Below are 24143 nucleotides of genomic sequence, written 5' to 3'. Positions count from 1 at the left end.
AGCTGTGGTCATAAGGAACGCCTCAGATTTCCTGTCTGAGGTACCATAAAGTTTATTCTGGATTCCATGGGGTTTAGGCCTCCCTCCTCCTCCCAGCTTTAGGGAAAAGAAGCCAGAATCCAGCACTTTCTGCCCCTGATGTGGACAACACTGCGGCCTAGAGCGGAGGTTCCACTGAGAGCCGTGCACAGCCTCAGCTTACCTGTAGCTCCTTGTAGAGCCGATCGAGCTCAGCCACTGCAGACTGGTTGTCGTGGTGACCGTCAATCCTGCCGTTCTTGAGAATCTCCAGCTGCCTTGTCAGTTCCTCTACTTTGGACACAGCCAGAACGAGCTCCCTCTGCTTTTGCTGGAACAAACTATTCATCTGTTCAATCTCTTCCACTAAAGTAAGAATGAGAAATGCAACAGTTGAAAAGTTGAAAAGAAAAATGAGAACAGACCGCTCCCCAGGCAACAAGGCTGTACAATGACCATTCTCACAATAGAGAAAAATTTCAGAAATGTCCTGGAACCAATCTATTTCTTTCAAAAGCAACTGAAATCAAGAGATATCTCTAAATCACATCACTAAAATGTTAATTAAAATGGTACTGTAATAGATGGAGCTATTGTATGAAAATCCTTGCCTTCATCCAATTTTCAGGAGAGAGAGAACTACTACTACATTTTCCAAAGGGAACTTGGAAACCTCATCTAAAACACTCAACAGCTGAATTTAATTCAGGGGAACCAGCAGCATCAAAACTGCAGTGAATTCTACTTTTCAAAAAGAATCCTTTTAAAATGATCTACACATGAAGTCTCATTTCATTCTACTTACTTACTACAAATTTACAGAAACTTCCTACACCAGCGTGTTTGCTTACACCCAGACGGTTTACCGTGCAGCATTCAGCACTGAAGCAGACGGACAGGGAACAACTCACCAAGCTTCCCGTTGCTTAGCCTTTTCTGTTCCACGTGGCCTTTAAGTGCCCTCACTTTTTTCAGCTTAGCTTCCTGATTCTCAGCTATTTCTTTGAGTCTCTTGAGCTTTTCCTGCTCAGCAGCTTGTTGCTGTTGACGCTGATCCTGCTGCTTCAAAAACTTCAAGCGCTGTTCCTAGAGACATAAGCCATCATCAGACATACCATCTTAAACAGGTAGACCACTAACCCACAATCAGCCTAACCACACCTGAGATGGCCAGACTGAGGTGCACCAGTGGCGTTGCTCTGGTCTCCCCATCTGTCCCACACCACTGTCAGAACCACCTGGGGAGTCTGTAAAATACAGACACTCCCGGGCCCCACCCTGAAACCTATTTCTTGGGAGATAAGATCCAAGAATCAGTAATGTTTAATCCATGTGGTCTTGTGCAGCAAACAAGCAGTGATCCTTGAACTAGTTTTCATGAACTGTGGCTCCAATTTTAAGAGGGAGCTCGTGTAGAGATGGGAGACAGTAAAAGAAAGCTGTTAAATGATAAGATTTGAAGTCAAATCTGGATTCAAACCTAAGCTCTGCCACTTAATAGCTACGAGACTTTGGGTGTATACCTCACTGCGTTACAGAACCTCACCAAGTACACAAGTCGGTGTCTTCACCTATGAAATGAGATGGGCACTGGTCCTCAGAGGGCTACAGTGAGGGTTAAATGCGAGGCGAAGGGTAAGGCTCTCGGAACAGTACTGTACACAGTGCACACTCAGTACACTTAGAAAAGCGCTAAAGCACTAGCGCCTTCAGAAGGTTGCAATTACGCAACCTAAAACTTTACTTCTTTTACACTAAAATTTTTAACTAAAACTGAGTAACAGAGCCACACAATTTATAATCAAAGGTAAACGCCACAGATTAATATACCTAAAACATATCAATAACACAGAAATAGTTTCAAAATAAGACTCCGAGGTTAGAGATTTATCCTGTTTTAACAATCACCTTTTTTATTTGAATTTATGTCCCTGCTACTCAAGGACTGGTGCCTCAGCACCACATGGGACCCTGTTAGAAATGCAAAATGTTGTAATTACTGAATCAGAATACGCATTTTTAACAAAACCCCTGTGTGATTCATATGCACATTAAAGTCTGATATGCAATGATACACATGATTTTGAAAAAGCTGGTGTCTGCCATGAAAAATAGAAATGATGAAAGGAACCCTAGGAAGGATTACAGGCCACAATGCATATTGAGACCCTCCTTAAAGAATCCCTGGCCATCACTTCAAAGCCCTGCTGGGTCACTTGCTACCCAAACCATCAGCTGTCCACCCCAGCATCAGTGAACTTAGTCACTCAAAGACTGGTCGGCGGCAGATACTGAGTGTTCAGCCCAGGGGCTGGCGGACAATACAGCCTGAAGGTGAAATACAGCTTGTTATCTGTGTTTGTAAGGAAAGTTTTACTGGCGCACAGCCACATCCATTCCGTTCCCTGCTGTCTACGTCTGCTTTCCTGCTATAACTGCAGAGCTGAGACAGCACAGCACGCAAAGCCTAAATAAAATATTTACAGCCCTTTACAGAGAACAGCTGTCAACATCTGGTTTAGACTGGAATCCTATGGTTGGCAGGAGCAACAGCAGTGACATTGCTTTTGATGGTAACGGAGAGGCATCCCATGTTTTCTCTGTTCAAGGACAGGACTAAGATTAGTGTGTGGATGGAGAATGTCCCCAAATAAAGGCAAGCAGCCTTCTGTAGGTGCTAAGCAGCAGCAGAGGACAGCATTCGCAAGAGCAGACTCCAAAGTTCCTCTTGCTGCAGTAATGATTCAGGTCAAGGTTAGCCCAGAGCAGTTCCTACTAGCAAAGCTGAGGGGTTCTTTATGTCTTTTCAGCTTTACTGATACTCAACATAGCATGGGTAATACTGATCAGAATCGAGGTCAGGAAGACCTGGAACTGGATGAGTTAAGGATTCCTACAAAATGCTGTAGGGAAGGGAAGAAAGCATCACATGGCAGATACCTTTTGGGTTGAGAGGATCAATTCATATCTGTGAAGCAACTGGCTCACTAACAAGGGTGGGAGGGAAACAGCGTTACACACACATTAACGGTAGTGGTCTGTTAGGTCTTTCAAAGCAAGATGTTACCTTTGTGGCCAACATTTGTTGCTGGGCCTCAATCTGCTGCTGCTGGCGGGACGCCATTTCCTGAAGTTCAGCAAGAGTCAGATCCATCCGAGGACTATTAACCTACAAAAAATGGCAAACAATCCAACTTAGTATAAAATGAACAGAGACTCCTCCCACCAAGGTCTGTCTGTCCACAAGTGTCACCTGAACCAATCATGACAAGATTATTTAGCCATTTTTCTTCTGTAACATTAATACCCCCACACTGACTTATTAAGATGTAAACATACTAATATACAGACCAGCGCTCTTTGAGGTTGTAAATTTAAATTAAATAGTTTCAATAGTCGGCGACACAAATGGAACAATTCAGAATTACCTTGTTCTGTAGTTCATTTAAATTAGGAAGGCAGTGTTTGATCATATTAAACAAAATCATATTAAACATGATAGTGGGGCACTGGCAGCAAACCTAGAATATAGGCATCAAAAAACCCTTTAAAAATACGAGACTAGAATTTTAAAAATTCAGAGACAAAGCAAAATGTCCACTCTCTAAACATGCAATCAGCATAGTGTGTCCCTAAAATATATGCAGTTTACTATATGTCAATTATACTTCAATTTTTTTTTTAAACCCAGCGGTGGGAAAGATATATTGTGTCAAGAGACACTGAAATCCTGTTCATGGCCAAGACCACTTTTGTTATCCTTTTATCAGCCTTTCATCACTGTAAGATAACCAGAAGGTCAAAAAGAGAAACAGGAAGAATGTGGGGAAAGGCAGAGTAGAAGCAGTGTAGACTGAAGAGAGGTAATTTAGCTAATCCCTAACAGTATTAGAAATTCCGAGCTCTGAAAAGAAAATGTCTACAAGGTACCCCAAAGGTACTTGCTAAAATTCATACACAATAGCAAGAGCATTAATACATAATTAATCACTAAATGTGATTCTAACAACAAATAAAAGCACCAAAAAACGAATGCTTTCTCAAACTTGCTGAGCATGTTTTGCTCTGAATTTGTGGTATATTCAGCATCTAACTTCACTCAACAGCCACGTAGAGAGCATTAGAATTAATCATTTTGATGAAATAAACTTAAAATAAGGCCCATTCTTAAAAACCCACTGAATAAAAAAGTAAATGAATGAGATTTACAGGTTAAAAAGCAGCATCACTGTGGTGTAAACACAGCCTGGACAAAAAGGACCACTTACGCCATTCTCCTTTCTTCGATGTTCACCCGGAACTTTTACACCATTTCTTTTTAAACTTGGATCTTGAGACCTTGGTCCACTCACTGAGTACAAAATTCAAACAGTAGGCATTAACACTAGAACTGACAGATACAGGTACCAGTTCATTCCTCAGTTCTATTATTATTGCTCTTTGATATTTTAAGTTGAAAATATACTTAAAATATTTTCTAATAGCAATGAAGTTAAAGTCTCATAATTCAGCCTGTTTTGGAAAACCTTACTTGGAATAGTGAACAGTCAGCACTAGAAAACGTCACAGGCTAACTACTGCCAGGGAAAGCTGCAGGATTCAGACACCAAAGGAGGAACATGTAAGAAAACAAATGTACTTCTGATTACGGGTCATTCACACTATTTGTTTACAGTTGCTCTGCCTAGCTCTCTCTTTAGCCACGCCATAGTGAAATCAGGAATGGTTTCATTGGGGAAAAAAGTGAAAATTAAATCAATCTATGGGGGAAAAAGTGAAAATTAAATCGATCTATTCCTGTATTTACTAAAGTGTCTGTAACTCACATGGGAAGGAAGCAATTGAAAACAGAACAAGTGGCATTTCAGATATTTGGTCATTTTGTGGTAATTCCTAAGTACTATCAAGCACTTCCTCATTTAGGTGAGTAAAAAAATTCCATTTTCTTAGTTTGGGGAAAGAACTAACTGGAAACCATTGTGTGTTCTTTTTTGGCTAAAAAGACTTTTTCAAGCCAAAATATTCGGGGCTCTCAGTACCACTTAATGCATCATGAAGGGAAAATAATCTTCATTTAAACTGATGAAGTTTAAGAAATAAATGATATCAACAAAAAGAACTGTTTAAATATATGAAATTAAGCTTATATCTGTACTTCTCAGAAGTTAGAAAAATTATTGAATTATCTCCCAAGCAGTTTTAGATTAAAATTTCTTTTGAATCAAAGGTCTACTGCACCTGCCTAGAAGCTTAGCATGAATTCCCTGCCAGTAAGTAAACACATCTATCCTCAGGGCCAGGCATCCCACTTACACCTAACTCCAGTGTGTTAGCTTTACTTTTAAATACTGCTCAATTCTCTCACAAAATAGCTCAGGTAATCTGTCACAATAATTCTGCAAGAAAAAAAATCTATTATTTAAGAATAATTGTGAGGGGAGGGTATAGCTCAGTGGTAGAGCATGTGCTTAATATGCACGAAGTCCTGGGTTCAATCCCCAGTACCTCCATTAAAATAAATAAATAAATCAACCCAATTATCCCGCCTCCAAAAATAAAAAAAAAAAAAAAGAATTAAAAAAAAAAAGAATAATTGCTTTCTTTGCTGCCTCAAAGAGAGAGCACTCAATGAATTTCTCCCTGGCATAATCAAAGTAAAAAGCAAGAGCTTTAAAAATAATTTCAAATACATTCTGGGTCACAGGTCCTAGTTCAATTGGAGAAAGAATACAGTAACAGTCTCCTAACCTGTAATCAGAAGTCTACACTAAAAATGTTACTGCTTTATTAAAGGACACTGAACAGCGATCCTGTTTTTTTTTCCCCCAGTTTAGACACTACGTGGCACTAGTGTTTTGCAACAACGTGAAAACAGCGCCTTCATCTTCACATTACATTTCTCACATTACAAACACACTAAAACTGCATATTGCACTACTGAGAAGCTATTTAATAATTTACCCAGTACTATACAGGAAGATACTTGAACTGGTAGATGAATGGGTAAAATTCAACTAATTTATTAAAAGAAGATGTATGCAGTAATGTAAATAAAGAACAAAACAAAAATAGGATGGATGTCAACTTACAACTACAAAAAAGGACAGCTTTGGAAAAAAAAAATGTTTATTTAAAATAAAATGACAGACAACCAATGACGCTGACAGGCAGGTGAGCCAGTCTGGGTGAGGTGACTTAAGTTGCACCTGGCTCTGCATCTAGGTGTGAGGCCTCTGACCAGTCATTTAACCCCTAAGTATCAGCACTTCTCATCTCTAGAGCGAAAGAGGCCAGACTAAGTCAATTCTGGGTTCCTCACAATCTAATAATTTCTAATTGTGGGTGCCACATGGACATTTGTTATTAAAGGAATAAAATTGAGACTTTATGACATCTAATAATTAACCTCTGTTACTGACATTCTTACTCCCAAGAATTATATACTGAAAACACAAACCCTCAACTTTCCATTTTAAAAGTTCCAACATTTTTAGAAATACCTAGTAATCCTTTCCCAACCAGTGGCTTCCCACTGACAGCAAAGCTTCCCCACAGATCTCAGACTTGAAACTTTTTCTCCCACATCCTACGAGATCTCCAAGGTCACAGGGATGGCCCTGTACCCAGTGTCTAATGCTGCTTTCAGCCCACTGTTTTTCCACCTTCATGTATCACCTTCTACCCTCTCCTTATTGTCATCTATACACCCTGGTCACAACCCGCAGTCACCACAGATGTGACCTCTTGATTGCCCTGTTCTCTCCCCTCCAAGTCCTGCCTTCAATCTGGATGACCTCACCATCCAGAATCCAGCCTCTCCATCCTGTGGTTCCTGTCTCCGCCCTAATTCAGGCTCACTTCATGACCCAATGCAGGACCACATCACTAGAAGTGCTCTACCCCTGAAATCTTAAATTCAGACTTTCTACCTTTTGATCATATGTCCTCTCACTAGACCTATTTGTTAATCTGAGACTTGCGGTTTCTTAGCCCTGCTCTGCTCCTTCCCTGTGGCCCCACCATCTTCACTTCTCCCCACCCAGCTTAGATGACATCTTGCCAACATCCTCGTCTTCCCTGTCTCACTGCCTTTGCATTGAGCTGGTCTGGCCAAACCCCAATCTTGGGTCAATCCAATCATCTTCTCCTTTTACAAACCTCTGGGCTGCAGAGCACCACTGGGGAAAAATCACCCATGGTCTCTAATCTCAACTGGCCTCCAGGGACCCCAGCAACCTGGCTCCCCTAGGGGGCACATTTGCCTGCTCTCCACAACAGCTCCAACTGCCACCCACCTCTATTGCTTTCAGAGGACTTTGCCTCCCACCTCAGAGAAAACAAATGTTTTCAGATGAGAAGCCCCTCCCGCTGCCCCACCGGGCACAGAGCTACCTGCCTCTGCGCAGTTCTCTTCCCATCCTGTTACAACAGAAGAGCCTCCCCACTGCCGGGAGAAGACAGCCTGCCCGGCTGAGCAAGCACCTTCTTGGTGACTTGTCCATCAAGCACTGCCTCCTTGCATTTCGACCTCCTACTCTACTGACTCCTCACAACCAGCATTAAAAACTGTCATCAAACTTCTCCCGTCTTCAAGCAAAACAAACTGAACAGAACCATGCCCTTTTCTCCCCACCAACCCCAGTCAGGGCTTCGAACAGTGGTCCATCCTCACTGTTCCCACTTCCTTACCTCTCATTCATCCCTCCAATTACCTGGCTCCTGATCACATGCTACCTCTCCCCCAGCTACGCCCGAGCATGAAACAAAAGTTCAGATCCTTGATAGGATTCATAGGGTGCTACCTACCAATGTCCCTGCCAGGGGGGCGTTCATGGCGAAGGAAGAACCGAACTTCATTCCTCTGACTTCCAAACCGCTGCAGGACATCAAACATCCGCTCATTATCAGCAACTGGACGTTCTAAAAGAAATGAACAAATCCTATTACCCGCAGGTAAAGGAAAGACAAACATGCCACTTGCTGTCTATCCTTCATGCAAATTACGCGTTATGAATGCAGAAAGTATTTAGCATCTTAGATCATGTTTTTCTTTAATTAAAAGAACCCTTAGAAAATGAAGTATCACCGATTTTCCATACATATAATCAGGATCAAACTTGGGTGGAAGTCCTGGAAAGAAGACTGTATCTGAGCCACTGTCAGGAGCTCAGGGATCTAATTCAGGGGGCTCCTTACTAGCCCGAGGCATGCCACTGAAGCTCTATGGGTGTCCCATTGGATGGTCTCTGAGGTCCCTTCTAACTCTAATGGTCCTATGATTCTCTAAGTATACACATGAAAAATTAAAAAACAACTTTCTAAATAGCTTAAGTCTTACTATCTATTGGGTTTGTTCATTTTAAATTATAATTTTACAATCTATATTAAAAAAAAAGATGCATACATTTCCAAACGAAAGCCTGTTTACTGTCCAGAAAATATGCCTATTTGGCCCTTCTTCCAGTTAGACTGCCAGTTGTCAGAACTTTTCTAGAGACAAAAAGAAGGGCACAGCTAAATATTTAAAAAATGGGAACTTTAGGAGAAACTGTCTTGGGCTTCCCTCAAAAAAATCTTCCAGTCTCAAGAGATCTGGATACAAAACCTAAAAAACTGAGGATGCAACTATTTAAAATCAAATAACTTCAGTAACGTCAATATAAATTTTAATATAAGAATCCCGAAATAACCTAAATGCATTGCATTTGTCGGTAATCAAAGACACTATGTGATATCTTAGATAAACAACACAGGGTGAAGAATGGAGCAGCCAAGCATTCTGCAGCCAATTCTGTAAACTAACCACTGAACTTAATCTGCTAGGTTGCCACAAAGTACATTTCTGGTTTTATTTACATTAACATAACCTATTGAGTTGACATGCTACCCCTCTACTCTAAACCACAGAAATTCTAACTAAGATTCATCCTCAAAACGAAAAACCCATAGCTGAGTAGACACCCTCCCAAAGGAAATTCTGAGCAGAGTCTCCACCCACTCACACAAAAACATTTTATTTCAAAAAAAAGAAGCAAAATCCCCAGGTTCCAGCAGCAAAGAGGGAATTCAAAGGAAATGAAGTAACTTCCAGTCCATACTGGGTTAGACCTTATTAATAGGGCACAAACCTTCTTATAAGGTCTAGGAGCTAAAGTCCTGATGGCTCACAGTGACAAAAAATCAGACTTATGCTGGCACAAACTGAAACACACTTCAGTCTCAAGGTTGCCTGTTCACTCCATGCTCCAACCACACCCCTCCCCTTGTCCTGACATCCATGCTTGTTTTTGAACAAGCCATTCTTAGCACTGAAAACTAAACCCAGTACCCGTTTCTCCTGCAGACAGAGCACATCCATCTATTACTGTAGTCATCACGTGGTATTATAAATGTCTGCTGATTCTTGCTTTTACTTGAAGGCAGGAGACTTTCATCTCTATTCCTCACAATCAAGCACAGTTCCCAGCACATAATAGGAATCCAAAGAAATGTTCTCTCAGCAAACAAATGAGTGGATAGAAAGGAGATGGAGATGGCAAACAAAAAGCAACTTATTTTCAAAGACTGTCAGTTAAAGGAAGTGAGAAAATTAAGAAGCTAACAAAATGGAAGTAAGATATTTACTATTTTAAAAGTGGGTGGGCACCTTGGACAATTTCTAGCAAAACAGAGGGAGATGAAAACATATCAGCTATTAACTTGTTGAGAGCTAATACTAAAAGTGCCAGGGGCAATGCTAAACCCCCTTCAAATAGGAGTTCCTGGGATCCTCCCACAATCCTATGCAATAGATTCAGTTATCACCCCAGTTCTGCATGGAAAACACTTGAGGATTACAGAGATTAAGTGTCCTGCCTGAAGTTATAAAGCTTTATTTATAAAGTAAATGAAAGAGACAAGATTGTGATACCCAAGACCTTGTTCTTAATCATACCACCATCCAAACAACCCTCAAATTAAGTATAAATTCACTGCAACCAATCAAAATCCCAAAAGACCTTTTCATGGGCCCTTTCAAGGTAATTCTAAAACATATCCGAAAAAGAAAATACTCAAGAATAGTTCAGGTCATTTTTTGAAAAAGCAGAATAATGAAATAAGCACTTGCCTTACAGATAACCAGCCTACTATAAAACTACAGTAATTAAAACTGTTCAGTACTACCATAAACTAGAAGAAAAAATAAAAGTAACTTACTAAAGCTTACAGAAACATACTTCATATGAGATATAACAAGAATGTGAAGCAACGTTTCACATCAGTAAGGAAGAAACCAACTGTTTAATAAGACACTTAAATTCACTATCCACTAGGGGGTAAAACATTAGATCCCTAATTCACAGTACTCAAAAATTAATGAGGAAGTGTGGAGGGAAACTTTAAAACATAATAGTAAGAATATTAGGATAATATGTTTACAATCTTGGAGTAAAGAAAGGATTTTTTTTTTTTTAAAATAACACACAAACAGGCCTGAATTCAAAAACAGGTTTTTTTTAAATACCTAAAAATCAAGAAGGAAAAAGGCAAAAGCCAAAAGAAATCTGAGCAAAGGCTATGAAGAAACATTTTTAATGGAAACCCAACTGGCCAACAGACAAATGAAAAAATGGGCAACTTTAGCTAGCAGCTTAGCAAAAAATTAAAATATTATTGTATCATTTGTTAATGAGGGACACTCAGAAATAACTGGGAGAAGTGTGAACTTACATATACAGCCCTTGTTGAGGGAAATCTGGCAATATATATCAAACTTTTAAATGTGCGAACCTTTAATCAAGCAATCCCACTTCTTGGAATCTACTCTAGAGAAATGCTTTCACAAGATCAAGAGGCTCCTACAAAGATTTTTACTGCAGCATTTATAAAAACAAGAGAATTCATTTATATGTTTGTGAATAAAGAAATGGTTATATACAGAGAAAACAAACTTATGGTTACCAGGGGGAAAAGGGAGTGGGAAGGGATAAATTGGGAGTTTGGGATTTGCAGATACCAACTACTATATATAAAACAGATAAACAACAAGGTCCTACTGTAGAGCTCAGAGAACTATATTCAATATCATGTAATAGCCTATAATGGAAAAGAATATGAAAAGGAATTTATACACACACACACACACACACACACACACACACACACACAACTTAATCATTAGGCTGTATACCAGAAATTAACACAATGTTATAAATTGACTATACTTCAATAAAAAATAAAGGGCATTTTCAACCATTTCAAAAAAAGAAATGGTTAGATCAACTACAGTTTGTGATAGTACTATGGAAAATCATGATTATTAAATACAATGGTGCAGATTTACACATGCTAATCTGAAAAGATCTCCAAGCTATGGGTAAAATAGTAAACTGCAGAGGTTGATACTATTACATAAAGAAAAAACAGGGAAGGAGACAACACAAAACTATTTATATAGTTACTTACAATTGCAGAGAAAAAGTCTGTGAAGTTATCTGCTAAAATTAAAAGCAATTATACATCAAGCAACAATAACCTTGGGGGAGAGATTTCCATTCTATATACATTATTTCCTCTTTCACATTAAAAAAAAAAAAGAACATATTCAAGTGTTATCTTTTTAATTAAAGAAGAAAGAAAATCCTTTAAACACCATCGTCACATAGTAAAGGCTACTGAACTCAAGTGAGCAACATACTAGCGAGGAAAGGAAATAGGTGGAATCAAGAGTTTCAAGGATGAGAGTGAGGCCTGGCAACAAGAAAGAACACTTCTTCCTCTAGGAAAATCAGGAGGAAGGACAGGCACACACTCAGAGAAACCCGAGGTGAGCGCAGAAGGAGGGAACTGAGGACACTCACAATGGGTGGTTTCAACCATCTCGATAAAGCATAAAGCAAGGAAATTTGTTGAATGCAAAGAGGCTACCAGAGCAGCTCGGAGCTCATTTATTCTGTCAGTAAATATTTATTGAGCAACTACTAAATACCAGGCACTCTCCCTGAGCTGGGTACAGCAAGGAACCAGACAAGCAGGTCTCTACTCTTAGGAAGTTTACATTCTTGTGCGTGTGTTTGGGGTTACAGGGATTAAAGAGGCAATAAACTAATAAACACACACACAAAACCACAGAGACAGGTCTTCTCCAGAGATCAAATAAGGATGCTATAATAGACTTCATGCCTGCTTTGGTAGGAAGATCAGGAAAAGCATCTCTGAGGACGTGTGAAGTTAGCTGAAATCCAAATGACCAGAGGGAACCAGCAATGACAAAATCTGGAGGGAGGGCAATTCAGGCGGTGGGAACAACTGGTGCCAATGGCTCTGAGGCGGGAAAGAGCCTCGTTTATGCAGGAGTATGAAAAAGCTGCAGGCGGCGGGCAAGGAGGAAAATGGTACCAGAAGACAGACAGCAAAGACCTCACAATCCAAGATCAAGAGTTTGGGTTTTATTCTAAGTAGAAGAGAAAGCCTCTAGAGAGTTTCAGCAGGTAAGGCAAACTATCGTATTTTCCTTTAAAAAGGATCACTGGGGTTTCTTTGCACTCGTGGTCTAATCTAGCTCCTACGTGAAGCATGCCACTCAGGCAGGTGCGGAAGACCTCCCCGAACCCCCACCTGCAGGAAAGTCACCTGAAGATGCATAAAAGGACTTGCCTGGGAAGCAGTGGGCGCTCAGCTGCAGTCAGGTACCATGAATGGTGTGAACGGTGTGAACACAGTGGGTAACCTTGCACTGGGACATTCACCCCCAGGGACGAAAAGGAAACAGTGGGAGCTCACTCAGGCAGTACGGGAACAAGGCAGAAATCATGAAAAATTACTCCCGAATCTACAAACTCCTAAGGGGCTGAAAAGAAACCGGGCTGTCCCATTCTAAAGCTCTAAAGAACTACGCAAGGGATTGATTTCAAGGCTTAAAATAATGGCTATGATTTCACCACTTCTTTCTGCCACCACAGTAACTCAATACAGATGAGCTTTCTCTAAAAACCTACAAAAACTCAGAGACGGCAAAACAACTAGGATGCTCCCAATTTCTAATTAAGTGGAGGCTAAGCATATGAAAAACCCTCCTGAGCATCATACAGTTTAGCATGAACACTCCCGAAGCCTCCCCCCAGTACACCAGCTGCCTATCCTCTGACCTTTCACACTGTACTGTCTTCAGTGTACTGTGGAGAAAGAAAACAGCAAAAAGACTTTACAGGTCACAACAAAGCGGGACTGAGAACACTGTCTCCAACAGACACCCCAGTCTATAGTCTCTCCGTGGATAAACATGTGTGTCACACACTGCCCCGTCTAAAACCAATAATAATAAAAGGGAGAAATAAAATAAAATAAAAGATGGCATAACCAAAGCACGCATACCAGAGCCACACCACACTTCAGCCAAGTGGCAGTCGCTCTCGCCTGGTTCTTTGCACAGGTCCACCACGTCTCTGCATATGGTTTCTGGGGTAACTGGGACCTCTGTGAAGTGCTGCTCATTGTTGCTGAGGTACACAGTAAGAAACATCTGGAAACAGAAGGAGAAACAACACCAGTTAGCAGTACTGTCTACACTAGTGCCATTCACTTCCTACTCACCTTAGAGTCCCTGCCCCAGACAGTCTCAGCTGAAGTGCAGACGTACAACAGGTCAGTCTGGCTGCCCTGTGGCCCGGGCGGGGGAGGGACCTGGACCTCTGCCCATAGCCCCCGGCCCTGCTCCACCAGCAGCGCCCGCAGAACCCTCAGGGATCCTCCGAGAACAGTCAAAGCGCACATGAAAGGCCAAATTAAAGCTTTCTCTGACATTTTATTTATGTTATAAAATGTTTATAACATAAACATTTTATTTATGTTATTTAAGAATACTTGTGTAGTTCTTAGTATGCTGGACCAGACCCACACTACAAACAGATCTTCCTATCAGTCCTGTGAAGATGATCAAGGGATATCTCACTCACACACACACACACACACACACACATATGCAAAGCCTCTTTTGGGGAAGGATACACAAGAACAGAACAGGTATTGCCTCTGAAGGCAGGATGGGCAACAGGACAGAACTAGGAGGGAAATCTACTATTTATACCATGTGCATATATTACCTGTTTGAAAAAAAATGTATTTTAAACCTAAGATGCTTTAATCCAATTAAATACCTACTTTAAAGCATAAATCTTCATCAGTAAGATGTAACTAGAAATGAAAGGCTGTTATGCTAAAATTGATCTGACTCTGTACATAAACACAGACCAGAAGATTTAGATCTAAAATTCATTAACATTCTTTCTCCCAGTAAAAGTAGACCTGCTACTGACAAATTTAAGTTTTCACACCTATTAAATAACCAACCAACCAAACAAAAAGCCATTGTTAATTCCTAGAATTCTTAGTACTGAAGAGACTGAATGAAGCAACAAATGAATTGTTGATGGCCTTGCAAATCAGCAAACCCCTATGCTCATTCACTCAGTGAGTACCTATTCTGTGCAGATTAGTGTATATCAGGGTGAAAAAGAAAAAGAAAAAAAAAAACAGACAACTTGAAAGCGTAATCCCACTGTGAGAATTTATCCTGTGAAAACAATTATAATCAAAGGAAGAAAATAACAAAGGCTGTGAAACATAAACTTGATGGACCAGTACAGTAGACGGTCTGTAAAAATAATTACCAAGACCATGCTAAACATTGGGGAAAGTTTAAGTTTTAAGGCTGTAACAAAGCAAAATGAGTAGGATCTGCACTGTGATCACAATGACACAGGAATGTCATATGACAACCATACAACCTCCCCATCCAGCTTTAACTTCTCCCATTACCCCAGAAGTGAGAAAGCTGCATTAGGTTCTTCTTTAAAAAAAAAAAAAAAAAAAAAAAAAAAAAAAATGCAGCACCTGATTAGGGACGATGATGGACACTGGCTAAGACAGCAGACTAGGTGCCTCAAGGATTTGGTTCGAGTAAGGGTTCAAGACATGCACAAGAGAAGGCAGCCCACTGGGTCAGCAGGCTCAGCCCCAGAGGGCTTACCAGCTGCACTGTGCACTAAAACCATGTTTTCTTAAGGTGAGCCAAGTCTCCAACCAAAGCTCTTAACTCACATAAACATGTATAACAGAGAGTAACCCAGAATACTAGAAAACATAGAAGATAATCCATTACATCTACAAGGTAACCCAGAAAAAAATTTAAAAGTGGCTTCTGTTGAAACAATACATAAAACATGTGAAAACAAAACTGTAGAGTCTCCCAGTATGAGCTCAGAAGCTTTCAAGCTACTTGTATCAGGTTCTCCACATTCTGATAAACTGCGCTGCATAAAGATACATAGTTCCAAGCCCTCAATCTAGCCAACAGAGTAGCACTTAAAACTGTTACACAAAATAAACAGATTTTCAACCCACTGCTGCTCTGGATACATATACAGGGCATTTAAGGAGGGAGATAAATAATTTACACTTTAGTCACTTTAGTACTAAATAGTACTTGTCCTCAATACTCTCTACCCACACCAAAATTTTCTTTGAAGTTTAACACTTCAAACATAGTAACTGGTTTCATTGTAAATATGAGACTTGGAGGTATTTATTAAATCACAGAAATATTTAACATACTGTGTATATACTAAACACTAATTGTGTCAACAAATAAAAGGCTATTACATAAGATAATAGCACCTTACCTTTATACTTCATCTTTCACACACATCTCAGAAACTTACATCACCTCTCAGATAAGCTGAGCAGACGTTATTTTCTCTTTATAAATGAAGAAAAAGACTCAGGGAAATGATACACTTGGCTACCAAAATGAGAGAGGGTACAATTCTGTTCTTATCATCTTCTTTTTTTTTTTTTTTTTTTTTTTTGATCCTGTTTATTCTTTTTTTAAAATTGAAGCAGTGTTGATTTACAATGTTGTGTTAGTTTCTGGTGTACAGCATAGTAATTCAGTTATACACATACACACTCTTTTTCAAATTCTTTTTCATTATAGGTTATTGCAAGTTATTGAATACAGTTCCCTGTGCTCTACAGTAGGACTTTGCTTATCTATTTCCATGCTCTACTCTTTAAGCTGTTCCTTATAGCAGAAGAATATCAGGAAATGCTCTCTTCAAACCCAGTAACCAAACTTTAATAGAGATCTGGCCTTTTACTTTCTGGGAAACAACAGCTTTGTTTATTTAAAAGGACAATTATAAATATGAATGATAAGAAATGATGTTCTGTTTAAGCTTACTTCCCCGCCCCCCAAACCCTCAAGATTAACACTGGTATGAATGGTGGCACACGAGTGGACCCCACTGCTGCCATCACACATGAAGACAGCTCGGTGACGTGAAGGAGGGCTAGCAATGTGATGCTGCTGCTGACTCCCAGGCAGGAGATCTGGGTTCTCACCCCAGACTCATTAATAATTATTAGGGAAGTAATGTCACCTCTCTGAATCTCAGCCTCCTTGTCTTCAAAATATGAGTCTTTAAGTTCCCTACGAGTTGCCATCTAGTTTGGGTGTTCACTGGGTGTCAGAGCAAAAGCCAACATCTTTACAACAGTCTGCATGTTGGAAATCAGCAACCCAGGCACGAAGCGGGGACCTGAATAAAGGCAGTGGTGAAGAGGACAGAGGGAAAAGGAGAGATTCAATAGAAAGATGGGATCAGGTGACTAAACAGGGGTGGGTGTGAACTGAACTATTCAGTGGATGATGAGAGAGTAAATTTAGGAGGAAAACCAGGGTTGCTCTGTTTTGTGACCGTGGGAGCATCAGGTAAGGGAGGGGAGGAGCGGAGGGAGGGAGCTTTGTTTGGATTAGGTGGCTTGTGATCTGCCCACACCAACACCTGGCCCCACTCCCTCTCCAGCCCTCACCTCCTAACCCTCTTTGCTCTGCTCTGCCAGTGTCCTCCTTGCTGTCCCCCTCCCTCCTCCCTAGGGCCTGTGCACCTGCTGTTCCTGTTTGCAATGTTGTTGGGTCAAAATCTCTGAAATCTCCTTGGAGCTTCCCAGGTGAAATCCAAAACGGGCCCCAGACACAGAGGGCAGGGAGAGACCAAAGGAAAAAGGAAGAAAAAAGACAGCCCACTCCAGACTGGCAGGAGGCAATTTAATCAGCAAGGGAGCTTACAAGACTCACAAGGCTTGTCTTGGGTGGCTGCAAGATGAACAGAAAGTTTATGGAGAAGCTTTAACCAGGTTCAGTCTGGAGGCTGTGTCCTTGGGTAGCTTCAAGCTTGGGGAGGGCAAGCAGAGAGCACATTCCAAGGACAGGAAAAGGGGTGAAGCGCCTCCAAATGCCTGGGTCCAGACTGCAGGGCAAACCTGCGGTCACGTCTTCTGGACGACCTTCCCCAGCAAACGCTCTTCCCTATGTGCCAGCATTTCCCCAGGTCTTCACTCCAACGCTGCCTTCTCCGGAAGCCTTCCCCCACCATCCCGCCTAAAATTCCACCCCCACCCTCACCGGGGCACACACACTTCCCTGCTTGATTTCTCTCCTTGGCACAGTCACCAACATACCCCATATTATATTTACTTAATCTGCTTTCATTACCCATCTTCCCCACTCACAGAACATTAAGTTCCATTAAGTTCAGAGATGTTGAATATGGTATCCTCAGCACCGTGCACTGGGCCTGGTATGCAGCAAGCACACAGTAAGGATGTGTTTATGAATGAACAAAGCTGTTATCACACTTTACAGATGTACCTCTGATTTATTTTCACAGAAAGTTTTCCTTGAGGTACTGACAGATGAGAGAGCAGACAGTACAGAGCCCAGCTATCCACACTGACAAAAATCAGTGTCCTCTCCTCACTTCTTCAGCTTGTATCACGCTTCATCCTCCTCCTCCTGTTTCAACACGCTCTTCATTCATCCAAGATTCATACACCACCTATTTCATGGTTTAAGTTCTAATGCAGAAATAACCTTTACTCAACAGTTAACACAGCACATGGTACAAAATTCAAAAGAGAGAGTTGTGTGGAGAGGGACACAGTCACCCCACAGGGAGGGAGCCAAGGGCATAGATACCCCAACCCAGCTCCCTTCTTACATTGTCACATCACTGCCTACTGGACAAATCCGACTAGAAGGACCCAAAGGCAAGGGAGGCCACAGATGTGGTTTATAGAAGTCAGCCCCCTGGGGCACAAAGGAGGTGGAGACAGGCAAGCAAAAAATGTTCCTCCTCTCCATCCTCAGGCTCAATGACTTCAGCATCTATGTGGTTAGAGAGGGCCACTGAGCAACAAATCTGAACAGAATGAGAGCACAAGGTCCAGGGAAAAAATATCCCAAGCAGAGGTAGCAGCAAGTGTAAGGCCCTGAGGAAAAATCGAGTTTGTCACATTTGCGGAAGAGGAAGGTCACTGTAGAGAGAGCAAGAAGAAGGAATTACAGGAGATTCATTCAAAGAGGCCAGATCGTGCAAGATGCTGGAGGCCAGTGAGTGTCAAACTCTGGCGTGGACAGAGGACTGTCAATCACAGATGGCTAGGCCCCACCCTCAGAAGTTCTGACTCAGATCTGGGATGGGGGCATTTCTAACAAGCACCATATGGTGCCGATGCTTGTCTGGCAACCACAAGCTGAGAACCACACTGTTCTAAGGCCAGAGCGAGGAATTTGGATTTTAATCTAAGAGGTCACTGGAAGCAAATCATTAGAAACAGAGAGTAGATTAGTCGTTGCCAGGGGCTGGGAGAGTGGTTCTTAACAGGTACAAGGCTTCTTTTGGGGGTGATGAGAATGTTCTGGAATTAGTGGTGATGGCTGCATAATCCTAAAAACCGCTAAATTAGATACTTCAGAATGGTGGTATGTGAATCATATCTCAATTTAAAAAAAAAAAAGGTCACTGGAGGATTCTGAACAGGGTAGTGATTTATGTCATTTTTTAAAAAATCACTCTGGCCACTATGTGACTAGACTCCAGGGGGACAGGAATGGAAAACCAATTAAGAGGAAATGTAGCACATAAAATGAGACAGAATGGTAGTACAGACAGCAGGGAACAGCAAAGGTGATGAAAAATGGCTGGACCTGGGTTATATTTGAAAGTAGAGCCAAAAAGACTTGCTTGACAGACAGGATGTGGGGTGTGAGTAGAGAGAAAAGAAGAGTGAATCTGGGTTTGCTGTCTAAGCAACGGGGCAAACAGCGGTGTGATTTCGAGATGAAGGAGGAACAGGCTGGGGGAGGGCCCCAGGACCAGGACCTCTGTGTTACACCTGGGATGTGGAGAGGCCATCTAACTGTTCATCTGACTGGGATGATGAATGTAGGAGCTGAGCAAATGGAAGCATTTAAAACCATAAGCCTGGATGCCCCTAGATCAGTAAGGAATAGCCAGAGATGGAAAAGAAAGCTGAGGGCTATGCCGTGAGCTATCCAACACCTACAAGTCCCACAGAGTAAGAGGGTCCACAAAGGACCGAGGGGGACCCATCAATAAAAAAACAGAAAGAAACCCCAGGGAGTGTGGCGTACCAGAGACCAAGCAAAGGCAGCCTCAACTAAGTCAAATGGAGCTCAGAGACCTCAGCCATGAGGGCTGAGGGCTGATGCCCAGACCTGGCAGGATGGAGGCTGCACACCGCCCTGACAAGTGCTGTCTGAGGATGAGGCTGCAGGCCCAGCTGGAACAGCCCAGAGAGCCCAAGGGAAGCACACGGGGACCACAGAGCCACCGATGGAAGAAGACCCAGGGTGAAAGGAGTGTCTTGTTGCTTTTATAATTTCACCATGGAGTTTTCACAGGATATTTTAATGGATGGAATGATCCAGTCGGGAGGGGAAATGGTGCTGACGTCGCTGAATCTTTCTCTCCAAATCAGTGCTCACTGCCCAGGGGTGATCTCCATCTGGAGAACCCACAACCCCTTCCCACTCGGCCTGGCCAAACCGCCACAGCCCCATTCTCACTTACTTTCTTTGCTGTAGAGATGATTTTACTTTTTCAGTTACAAAGATAATCTGTCAAGCTTGTTGGTTTCTTAATTGAACGCCACAGCATGGTGACAATGATACAGACAGAAGACGTGGCCTTAAGCCATGACTGGACTGTAGGACAATTCACATGCAACTGAGGGTCCTTGAGGGTGTGGGGGACAGAGACCACCCACCAGTCCAGCTGCTACGGGTGGCGACAATTCCTATAATTGCTACATTTCCCCCTAGAAAATTATGATTTGAACAAAAAGGCACCATATCACTTGAAATAAACTTTTAAAACTCATTTCACCCACCTTTAAATTTACAGGCATTAAAGTATGTTCCCAAGTTATAAAGGTTAAATATCACACATATATCATTTACAATTTTAAACATTTTAATTATAATCTGCCCATAATTATAGGCTTTAGTATGATACATTGTAACTATCTCAAATTTTATAGAGGAAGTGAAACAGGTATTTTCTCAATGAGTATCAATTCTCTCCTTCTTAATTTACTTAGAAGAACAAAAAAGAAAAAAGAAAAAGAGGGTCAAAAGAGAGGTCTGATTAAACTAACTTATCATGTTAACCTGAGAAAAAAGCAAGCACACATGCTCTTTATATTGCCCCTTTCCTTTTATCTTTGTTTCATAAATGTACTGTGCTCCAATATAACAAAAGAATTCTTCAAAATGTAATTTAATTCCCTAAAAATAAAACAGAAACAAGGTGAAGCTGTTTTTATTCCATTGAGATGAAGTAGTTTTATCAGCATGTTGACAATTAACTTAAGAAATAAAGTTTAGCCTACTCTATCAACTAAGTCCTTCAGAAAACAACAATTTTGGCTGAGAATTCATGACCTTTAATAATAACAAATAAAACAGCTAAATCTTAGATGTTTTCAGCATCTTTTATGAAAACATTTTAGAAAGAAAAAGTACAAATAGCAAAACTCTCAAGAATGTGTCAGTTATATACTGTTTTGTTACAAAACAGTATTCACCATATCCTATTATACAAATTGAAAAATAATAATGTGTGTATACATATATGAAATACATGCATAGAAAAAAGCCTGGAATTAAATTCATCAAATTAACAGTAGTTATGCTTTGGTGATTAAGATTATGAAATGAATTTTGGAGCATTCACCTATGCTTAAATTTTCTAGAATGATTAAACATCAGCTGGATAATAAAATTGATTTTTTAAGGAATCAATGATGAAATTAGTAAGATAAACATAAAGTGCCATTTTTATTCCCTGGGTCCTTCCTGTGAGATTTGTAAGGCAACTATCTGTTTGCCGGTGCTTTTCTGTGTTACCATGCTGCCTCAACTTCAGTCAGGGGCCACTAAAAACAAGCGATCAAGAAATACACCTTAAATGCCCACTACATTAGAATGGAATATTATTCAGCCACAAAAAGAACAAAGTACTGATGCATGCTAAAATGTGGATGAATCTGAGAACATTATGTTAAGTGAAGCCAGACACAGAAAGAAATGTCCAGAATATTTAAATTCATAGAGACAAAAAGCAGACCCACGTTTACCAGGTGTCGGGAGAGGGGGAATAGGGAGTGACTCCAGGATACAGAGTTTCTCTCTGGGGTGATGAAAATGTTCTGGAATTAGTGGCGATAACCTTGGCGATATACTAAGAAATCACTGAATTATACACTTTACAAGGTGAATTTCATGGTATGTGAATTACATCACAATTTAAAATGCCCCCTACATGCTTACTATGTGAGATCTCTTACGGTAATTTTCCTTAAATTTACTCATGAAAAAATTAAAGGACAGCTTGGTACTGAATTACATGAGTAAGGCTGCAGGTAAAATGGAAATTCAGAATGAGAAAGATGAATGTGATCTGAGGTAGACTGAAGTTTCAGCAAGGAGGCATAAATTAACAGAAAGCATAAAGAAATAATAAAAAACAGTAATAATCCTATAGTAACCTTACTTCCAAAATGCCATCTCTTCCTGAGTTGGGATTTTTTTTAATTTTTTCTTATATTCTTAAGAAAAGAGAGATGACTTCATCAGTTTCTTTCCCACACAGAAGCAATGGAGTTCCCCAGAGTTAAATCCTCTGGGAGGCTGTTGTGAGAAACTCAATGATTCTCACTGACTCATGCTCCAAACAGGATCCTGGGAACTTGTGACATAAATTATTTTCATCATTAAGAGTGCAGCATTAATCCAATCAAAACAACACACCAGCCTTTACAGCTGCCCCTGTGACTCTGAGGACAATAAATAGCTGGGGCATCTGAAACTGCTCACAAGGTCCAGCTTAGATGGAACAGAGGAGATGGCTCTTCTTCTCTTGATACAGGTTGTCCCTTCTCAGTGACATAGACATAAACTGCAACCTTCTTTTCAACTTTTAAGTCTTCAAGAACTTCATTTGTTAATACTAGGAGCCACAAGGAGAATAGATTCACTGATAAACAGTAAGAGTCAACTCTAAAGTATACTTAAAAGCAGAGGATATAAGAGACAGATCACATAGGACAACACAGATGATAAAATATGGGGGAAATAAATGTAAATTAAAACAATGAGGTATCACTGACAACTATTAAATGAGTCTTCAATTAAAAGATAAGATCCAACAGAGGTGAGAACATGGGAAAGTGATTCATTCAAAGACCATAACGGTGGTACTAAAAATTGTTAAAAATCCCATTTGGAAAGTAACATGAGTCATGTATTAAAAAACCATAAATTTATGTATTCCTCATGACTTTACCTTCTGGGAATTTATCCCCAGAGAAATAACTGAAATTATGAAAAATTCTAGATGTATGAAGATTGTCACTACAGTGTTAGATCAATAAACAGGAAGATGAAAAACTAAATATCCAGCAAGTTAAGCATGGAAAAGTCACTTAAAACACACTTTCTGGAAGGACTATGAGCCAGGTACCAACTACTCTAAGAACAGTGTTAAATGCATGGTAGGATAAAGTTACAAAACGATAATATTAAGTTGTAGGTTGTAACCATTTAGAATATATGGACCTATGAATTGACCTTAATGGAATACATAAATGAAATCAGCAGTGTTAGGAGAGCGAGTAGAGATGTCACTTTACATTTTTTTACATCTCAAGGTTAATACATTTTTATTATAATTTACAACTTTAAAGTACCCATAATATAAACTGTGATAAAGGAATGTGAAACTGCTTCCCTGAAGATGGTAAATATGATTTGATTCTTAAAGTGATTAATCTGAAGAGAAAGAAGATTCAAGGAAAGAGTAAACACTATTTATATTAAGTAACTCCAGGTGACCTCCACACACACTGCGTGGTAATTCACGCCCAAGTCATGCCTGAATGAAGACTTGCCCTTCCAAAACTCCAAAGTCACAGACAATTTTTATTTCAAAAGAACAGGTCATAGATTAATTTTTAAGAGTTCCATTTGTCCAGGACATGTATTCACTGCAATTCTAATGTTAATGCTATTAATACAAGAATGATTCATTTCAAAGAGGAATTATTTCAGATTAAAATTTGGAAGACTTTTCCAGAGGAAATACAGAAAAAGAAAAGAAAAGAAAGAAAGGAAAAGGAAAGGAAGGAAAGGAAAGGAAAGGCCAGGAAAGGAAGAAAAGGAAGGAAGAATGAAGAAGTAATAGAAAACGATAAGAAAAGAAAGAAAGAACCTCGAAATAAGAAGGCCCGACTCCAGGACTGTCAGGAAGGCCTTCCTTCCGCACGGCCTTCAAGAACCTACTCCGAAGAAAGAAATCCTCCCTCAGACCCCCAATAAAGACCCGCTCCCTACAGCCTCACCTCCCCCCCGCCCTCCCCCCCTCCCCCACTCAAGAAGAAAGAAAGAAAGAAAACTGGCTAGGGCATTTATAAGAAATTTACTTTGTGTCACAGGCTACAGTTTATTCCTTTGATTGAAAACTGATATGAAGTTCCACAGAAAGAAAAAAAGAAACAAGAGTGTAAGAGGTTCCTTGTCACAGAAAGGAAGTTAAGCTTTGCAGTAACACCTTCAGAGTTCTGATTTACAAAAACTCGATTTGCTTAGGTTTACCTAAGGGGGGAGAATATGAGAGAGAGGGAAAGATTGTCCTTTAGAGAAAAAGAACAGTCTGTAAGAGTGGCATAAGTCCTCCATCTTACAACTCACAGGAAACTCACCATAGGGACAGCCGAGTAATAAT

General features: G+C 40.5%; 1 protein-coding gene and 1 non-coding gene across 2 annotated transcripts in view; one reads left to right on the top strand and one right to left on the bottom strand.

The window, feature by feature from the left end:
• The window catches only part of TP53BP2 (tumor protein p53 binding protein 2), a 54338-nt gene that overhangs the window by 17608 nt on the left and 12587 nt on the right, over positions 1-24143 (bottom strand). The window contains exons 2-7 of the mRNA XM_032466622.1: positions 13372-13519; positions 7825-7938; positions 4287-4369; positions 3086-3187; positions 930-1104; positions 203-384 (exon numbers count right to left, since the gene is read on the bottom strand). Of these exons, the coding sequence (XP_032322513.1) occupies positions 203-384; positions 930-1104; positions 3086-3187; positions 4287-4369; positions 7825-7938; positions 13372-13519 (804 nt within the window). The remainder of the gene's footprint in view (positions 1-202; positions 385-929; positions 1105-3085; positions 3188-4286; positions 4370-7824; positions 7939-13371; positions 13520-24143) is intronic.
• On the top strand, positions 5457-5528 carry TRNAI-AAU. Its single transcript has one exon. It is a non-coding gene; the product is annotated as a tRNA-Ile (tRNA).

The sequence above is a fragment of the Camelus ferus genome, chromosome 23 (assembly GCF_009834535.1).
Source record: "Camelus ferus isolate YT-003-E chromosome 23, BCGSAC_Cfer_1.0, whole genome shotgun sequence".
Lineage (NCBI taxonomy): Eukaryota > Metazoa > Chordata > Mammalia > Artiodactyla > Camelidae > Camelus > Camelus ferus.
Note: the sequence above shows the minus strand (reverse complement) of the source record. Positions and strands in the feature narration are given on the sequence as shown.